The following is an 8,216-nucleotide window of genomic DNA, read 5'->3' on the forward strand; positions in this document are numbered from 1 at the left end:
AGGTTAAAATTTTCCTTAAAATAAAGGTTTTATGATATGAATGTTTTGACATAATTGATGGAGTTCATTTGTTTGGTAAAGCTTTTATATGTTTTGAGCAAAACAAAAACTATAAAAGATAGTTTGGGATTAAAAACAAAACACATTATCGGTAAATAATATTGACAAATCACTGCCATATGCCCATATATACCTTCCATTCTCATAAATTCGGTATAAGCTATTGTTTTGATATATACATATATATATAGGTATGAGTTGATGTATTTTTTGTGGGGCAAAAAACATGGTAAAGAATAAAAATCTTTCAACAATATGATGATACATATAAACTTGATAAACTTTAAATTCGACTATCCTAAATTACTAAAATTAGTTATAGCTTGCCATACTATATTTGATATTTTTTTTTGGTATTTTTTTGTGAGTATTGCACACAAAATATGATAATAGCATATTTAAAGGCCCAAAGTAGCTGAATCATATGAGCCAAGCCCAATGCACCGCATGAAACCGAATATTTATTTATTTATTTATTCCTTTTCGAGTTTTCTAAACACAGCTTAGCAACTGTCCAAAAAAAAAAAAACAGCTTAGCACATTTTTCTGTTCGGTACTCTGATTTATTTATTTAATAGGAAAAACTGTTATATTTTGTAAAAGATATATTTTTTTATTTTACTTAAAATAGTTAAATAGGAATGGTGTAAAGCAATTCTCTTCCTTCTCTTTGCGGTCCTCAATTCCTCATCTATGCTTTCATAAATTTCCTTTTAAGCAAAGACTTGTTTACATGTGCAGATCTGATTCTTTACCAACTTTATTTACATTTATTTGAAAGTGAAAAAAATAATAATAATAAAACAAGAGAGAAATAGAAAAGGACGTTTTTGCCCACCAGAACTGTGGTCCTACTCTCTATTTTTTGGGGGGATCTACACATGCAAAGAGAGGCCCATTTCGGTTTTGGGTAAAAATGTTGCATGACCACGGGGGCCCAAAATTATTACAAAAATTGCTCTAAGAGAGAGCCCAAATAAACCACAAAGTTCTCATTGGGGAAAAATAACTGGTGGCAAACTCTTCTGATTTTTTGTGAATTCAAAAGATCATCGTTTTGCGTGAATTGAATGGATTAGGTGGGAATAAGGGTTCTATTTTTTGGGCCTGGTCCTTTGTGGCCCACGGTCCTGACCAAAAACAAAAAGATCATGGCTTTGAGGTCAGATTAAGGGTAAATGTTGATCAAAAGATATTTCAGTCTAATTATGTTGCTTCAAATTTAAAAGCTCAGTCTTCTATTGCATCATATTATATTATAATATATACTAATTTGTTCTCGACCATAACACTTAAAAAAACACTTGTCAAGACATGATTCTTCATCAACGGTGCATGGCTCCAGAAACTGCCCCATCTGCATGAACACTTGGATTCTGGTAGCATGCTTTGCATAGCTCATTGTACTTATTGATGTCAAAGTTGTTTGCCTTCATGAGGCGTTCTTGCTTGACCTTGAATCTGCTATGGAAATAGCCTTGGAATGTGGGTTCTGTTGAGGTCCTTAGGAAGAAAATGTATGCCAAGGCAAAGTGTATGGAAGTAACAAAGAAGCATATGGGTTCCATCACATCCCAAGTTAGCTCCCAAAATGTGAGCCTCATGAAGCCCAGGGTTTGCAGGGTTAAAAAGCCCAGCCCACAATAAAGCTCGGTTTTCACCTGGGCTTTGGCCTTTTTATCTATTAGTGCCTTTCGCTTCTCCATCTCATCTAACTCCTTCCTTCTTGGGTCATTTGGTTTGGCTATTGATTGATAGATTAAGCTCTCCATTGCTTTTGCTACCTGTTCGTTCACAACACAAGAAATTAGTAGAAAAATGGGAAATTATAAGTTGATTCAATCCTTAAACATTCATTACTAATTAAACAAATTTTAACTTTTTTATTTATTATATTTTATACTAATAGTCCATTTGGTTTTCCATTGTTGTAATTAATCAGAAGTTGAATGATGACTTCACAAAATTGATTGTAGATAAATTGAGGAAGGAATCTCGGGAAGTTATTTACTTATTTTCTTCATTGATTGATTTGGCCACTTGTTGAAACTGAACCAAGAAAGAGGGAAAAAGGCATTGAATATAGATGGCAGGCATGCAAATAATGGAAGGTAGTGCACAGGTGATACAAGCCAAGCCAAAGGGCACCTCAACCCACACACAAAGAGTCATGCTTCAAAAGCAGAGCACCGAAAACCCGGCACCTCTGATAATAATACTGAATCTAAACAACACGCCACACACTCTCATACGTTATACCTCTAGACTCTAGTACATTATTGATCTCATCTCCCCCGGTTCTTACCTCAACCATATCAACCTCCTACAATGTTTGCATGTCAAGTATTTTCTTTTTTCTTTTTTTTATAAAAAATATTTAAAAAAATATATATATATAAACACAAAAAAATTAAGGTGTTCTCTTTTTACTCTTCCCTTAACGGTTAACCTACCTTAGCTTAAAAATTTTTTGACATTAACAAAGCTTCGTGAAAGATTAAAATATTAATATAACAAAAATACTAAAAAATAAAAATATGATAAAAATAATATTTTTTTCATAAATCACAGACAATTCTTATATTTATAAAAAAATTGTGCATTTTATTTAAATTTTTATAAAAATATTGATAATTATTTAAAAAGTGTATAAAAAACTGAAGCAAACTTAAACTTTAATTTAGATTCTTTTTATTCTTTTAACAGATTTTGTTTATTAAAAATATTTATTTGACGTAAAATTATCAATTTAAAAATAAAAAATAAATTAATTCAAATACTATTAGCTATATTATTTTTTATTAGTTTTATTGTTAATTATAATTAATTATAATAGGAATATACAGGTGTAACCAAACAACAAGTTCTCATCTTAAAAAATTTTAAAAATAAATAAAAAAATTAAAACAAAATTATAGTTACACTTATGTACTTTTTATGTACTCTTATTATAATTAATTACAACTAATATTAAACTAATGCAAAATGAACTAAATAATAAATACTATTATTTCCATTTTTTTGTACATTAAAAATAATGAACTTATGTGACAGTTGATTATTTTAGAATCATAATGATTTTTTAGAAAAATAAATAAAAGTATAAAATATTTAATTTTGGTAAAAGAAAAATGAAAAAATGCCATGCAAAAACCAATACAAAAGAAAGAAACAAATATAAAATGGTGGGTACTCCCATGAAGATATTATAATTGTCTTCATGTGATGATTTTTCTTTTTAACCCTTAGATGATGGAGTGTAGGGTTAGATTTTGATATGTTATAAAAGTGTTGTTTTTATTTGAAGTGTGGCCAAATCAATAAATCACACTTTTATACAAAGCATCTTCATAAAAAGATATTTTTTGCATCTTCATTTGAGTAGCTCCCATATAAAATACCTGTTTCGGTCGGAGAAAGACAACGTTACCAAAAACGATGACGTCTCCGGCGTTATCGAGAATCTTTGCAAACTCTTCTCCGAGATTGCGATTCTCACAGGCTTCTACGCAGATCCGCAGGAACTCACCGTACGAAATCGAGGCAGGCGGAACTTCACTCAGCTTCGCCTTCACCTTCTCTGCCATCGTAGCCTTTAGAACCTTCCTCACTTCCTCTGCCGAAATTCCGCTTTCGAGAAAAGAGTCGTTGGTGACAGGTGATACCGGTGACGGTGATGGAGGAGCCATGCGAAAACGATCTCTGGTGATGGTGACGTTGTTGATACTTCTGAGCTTCTCTCTCAGCTTCTCCCCTACGGGAATAGAGAGAAACTCCGGGAACCTTGTCGGAGCGGAGTGGTACACTGCTCGCTTGAAGAGGAATCGCCGGAAAAATCCTGTGTCGCTGGTGGCAGGTTTCGACGGCGAAGTTAGAAAGGTGGATGGAATAGAAGGTGGCGAGATCGTGCGGTGGAATGCCGCCGGTGACGCCATTGTTTTAAAACCGTCCAAAAGACGCTTTGTGAAGAGTTTCCGAAGCGCCATTGATAAGTGCGTGAAGATTTTTTTTATTATTTTTTAAATTATTTTTTGTAATGTTTTTGTTTCTCTCTCTTAACTGTTTAAATTTTAGAAGGAGAAATGAAGACAGTCCACTAACAAAGTGATGTTTCGAAAGCGCTCTGAAAATTTTGGAAAAAGGTTTCTTCGTATAAATACTGTCCAAAGATTGAGGAAGATTTTTCTGCCTCAAATTTTTTTATTTTTAAATTTTCACTGATACCGATCTTATTTATATTTATCGTGGAGCAGTATATTTTTAGTTTATTTTTGAGATTTACAAGGAGAAGGATATAATGTTAGGATATGATACTGTTTCTTTTATTTATTAATTTATTTTTTTTAATAATATTTGTTTTTTATTTATCTTCTCATGTAAAATTTATTACTGAATTATCAACTATAAATTTATTAAGTAAGAGTGTAAAAAAATTGTTCTGCTATCCTCTCTTTGTTAATTAATGGTTATTTAGTGATTTTACTCATATAATACCGTTATATTTAACTATTTAAGTTTTTCATTTATTATAAATTTAACCACAGTGAAAAATTAAAAAATATAGAGTAAATAGTAAATATTATTTTCTTCATTTAACATTAATTATCACTTTTATTTTTTTGATATATTAAAAAAATTATTTTTCATATTTCTATTGATATACATTAATTTTTATGATAATATATATAACCCATATCTTTTATTTAAATAAAGAATTAGTATTTAGCTCTTGGATTCACACTATTAGAAAATTCATAATTACTAATTATTTTATCACGGTTCAATAAAAAAATTGTACTTTTTAATACATTACATTGTTATTAATATAATTTAAAAAATAATATTACACATACATTATTAATTTAATTAAGAATATATTTTTAAAATATAATAATATCAATTTTTAAAATTTTTAACATATTTAATATACTAAAAATATAAAAAACTTATGCCTTTAGCTAATAGAATATGTTAAACTTATCCATTAAAAAAATTTAGATAAAAGATTACAAAATTTATTTTTATTAAAAATTAAAATATTCTAGAAATAATAATTTTAATATGCATCTTTAAAATGTATTTTAGTCAAATTTAAAATTTATTTTTTGAAAATAAATTTTAGTAAAATATTTTTATTGCAATTTTCAATAGTATCTTAAAAATACATATTAACTCATGTATTTTGAATAAAAAAATATTTTAATAACTTAAAAAATACAAAATATAATACAAGGATGAAATAGAATTAGTGTACAAGTAGAAAGCGCACAAATATTCTCAAAAGTTGGTATCCACAAAAAAATTTAACAAAAAGCTATAAAATTTTCTGTAAATTGAAACAGAACAAAAGAAAGAGAAGGAAGTACCCATCTCAACATAAAGACTTGCAAAATTTCTACCAAGAGTGAAATTATTAAAACATTTATTTATGCACAAAAGATATGTTATATTATTTTATTAAAAATTATTTATATAATTTTTTAATATATATGTTAGAGATTTTATATGTATATAAGTTAAGTTAAATTTATGTTTTAATATGATCAATTTAGTACAATTACATTAGATTATATTATAGTTGTATTCATTTTTTTTAAAATTAATTAAAATTTAATATCCATGTATATATTTAAGTACTCATCTAAAAAAATTAAATGGGTATTTATAACAAAAATGAGACCTATCAAAAGATATTATTTTTATATAAATATATTTTTTTAAACGGACACATAAAATAGATAATTGTGTCTGAATATTTATCTTTATTTTGAAGAATAAGTAGACAAATATATTTAATAAAATAATCCAAAGAGATATAATAGTCTTGAATATATATTCAATCTCATCTTTAAGAATAGTTTTCATTTTCAAGATGAATTTTTTTTGAAGAAAGACCTACCTAGATTTAGGGACTATGTTAGTTTGTTAAGTTTTAAATTAGAATTTCCCTGGTATAGCTTAAAAAGACGTGCAAACTTAAATATCCCTACACATTTTTTAAAAAAGTTTTTATTATTGAGATGAAAATTCTGTGAAGAAAGACGTACTTAAATATAGAGATTATATTAATTTGTTAAGTTCTTAAGTATCTATTTTCATCTTTAAGGATATTTTTTTTATTTTAGAGATGAAAATTAAAAAAAAAAACTTAGATCTATGGACTATGTTAGTTTGTTAAGATTTAAATTAGAGTTATATTCATGTTATCTAAGAATACGTGCAATTTTATTATAAAATAATATAATTTTTTAAAGTTTTTGGAAAATGATTAAAAACAGAGTTGCACAAATAATTAGATGTAGCTACTTGTATGAAGAGTTCCTCAGGTAAAGTTTGGTTTGTGAATTTAATTAGAGGGTGATTTAATATATTTCATCAAAATATATTTGATTGAATTATTTAATAATATTTAATATTATCTTTATATACAAATATTTTTATAAAAATAATTATCATAATTAAAAATAAATTATATACTCTTTGATTTTTAAATTAATTATTTCTTTTTAATTGTGCATAACTTATTAAGATAATTATTAATTTTTTAAATATAAGTAAATAAAAATAAAATTAAAGTATTTCTAGTATTAATTTTTATTTCTGTTAACTCTCTATTCTTCTAATTACCTTTTCTTTCAATTTAATTGGTAAAAATTAATTAATAACTTTTAAAATTAAAAAAAAACGACACTTAAATGACCTAAGTTAAGTAAGTAGTTTTCATTTATATTTTCTAGTTTTATTTTAAGTGTTCATGTATTCAAAATTTTGGAAAAATAAATTAAAATGAGAATATTATTATTTTGATTGTTATAAACTTTTTAAAATCATAAAAACAGAATATTGGAAGGTAGGATAAATTATTTGTGAAGGAAGAATAATTAAGATAAATTATTTGTATTATTTTTTATATGCATTTTATTTTATATTTTTATATATAGTAGAAAGGTAGGATAAACTAACAAAATGTACCCAAATAATTTTGTTGCTGGTAAAAAGATACTTAAATTTTATTATTGATAAAAATACTCTTAAATAATTTAAAAACGTAATAAAATTGTCTACAAAGAATATTTTTTTATAAGTGGCAAACGACTTTTGTATTTGACAAATCGTATATGTATTTGATTCAAAATTTTATATGAATATTTAGACAACTGTTTAAAAAATACACAAAAAAAGGGTACACAAAATTGATCTCTATATTTTTTTTTATTTTTTAAAAGTATTATAAGTTGTTAAAAAAAATCACAAAAAAATATATACTTAACGACTAATTACCAAATTTTAAGGATAAAATATCTCGTTTTTAAAATCATACTTGCAATAAACTAAGTCAAAATTCAATCTCTAAAGTATTTTTTGAGAATACATATTTAATGTTAAAATTTTTTTTTGTCTTTATAAATTATTTAAGAGCTTTTTTGTTAATAACAAAATTTAAGTGCATCTTTATCAATAATAAAATTATTAGGATATTTTTTTGTGGCTTATTTTTTTATAGTATAAAAGATAAATATTTTTTTTATTAATTATTAGTATGTGTACCTTGCTTTGCATCGATAATATACAAAAATATATAAAATATATTTTTTAAATAAAAATATGCATAATAATTTATTATAAAAATTTTATAAAATTAATTAAATTTAAAGTTTAATTATTTTTATGTTGAAAATAGTAAAATTCATGAGTAATAATTTTACTAATTTTCAAAGTTTAACATTAGTATGTGATTAAATTGGTATATTTATATTAAAATCTTATTTTTTTAATTTTTTAAATAATATTAATGATTAAATTTGTAAAAAAAATTTTATGATTCATGAATAAAATTTTTAAATTCTCTTATTTCTACATTAAAATCGAATTGAATAAATACAATCTAATATAAGATAAAATTTGTCTTTGAATTACTGTTTTTATATTATAGCTGAAAAAATTATTATAGAAAACTCTTTTTGTTAAAATATATGTAAAATTATTTTATATTTTAGTATCATATTCATTATTGTATTGGAATAAAAATAATATGATCAACAGTATTTCATGTTAAAACTTACTAAAATATTTGATCTATTCTTAAGTTGAAATAGTTGTATTTGTACCTATAAATAATTTTATATTATTTGTTAGTTTAAACACCCACCAAAATT

The 8,216-nt window shown here is 25.0% G+C and overlaps 1 protein-coding gene across 1 annotated transcript; it reads right to left on the reverse strand.

The window, feature by feature from the left end:
* Positions 1–1,255: 1,255 nt before the first annotated feature.
* On the reverse strand, positions 1,256–4,189 carry LOC112697939 (calcium uniporter protein 4, mitochondrial-like). Its single transcript, XM_025751336.3, has 2 exons — positions 3,462–4,189; positions 1,256–1,844 (listed from the first exon to the last, which is right to left on the reverse strand). Exons 1-2 carry the CDS (start codon positions 4,044–4,046, stop codon positions 1,386–1,388), a joined length of 1,044 nt encoding a protein of 347 aa, XP_025607121.1. The 5' UTR covers positions 4,047–4,189; the 3' UTR covers positions 1,256–1,385.
* Between the last annotated feature and the right edge of the window lie 4,027 nt (positions 4,190–8,216).

The sequence above is a fragment of the Arachis hypogaea genome, chromosome 6, assembly GCF_003086295.3.
Source record: "Arachis hypogaea cultivar Tifrunner chromosome 6, arahy.Tifrunner.gnm2.J5K5, whole genome shotgun sequence".
Taxonomy (NCBI): domain Eukaryota; kingdom Viridiplantae; phylum Streptophyta; class Magnoliopsida; order Fabales; family Fabaceae; genus Arachis; species Arachis hypogaea.

What these genes read in the sequence shown, in the direction of transcription:
- LOC112697939 (XM_025751336.3), bottom strand. Translation starts at nt 4,046, where the DNA reads ATGGCGCTTCGGAAACTCTTCACAAAGCGTCTTTTGGACGGTTTTAAA. An exon ending in TCTTTCTCCGACCGAAACAG is followed by an intron (nt 1,845 to 3,461) that starts GTATTTTATATG and finishes GTGAACGAACAG; the next exon opens with GTAGCAAAAGCAATGGAGAG.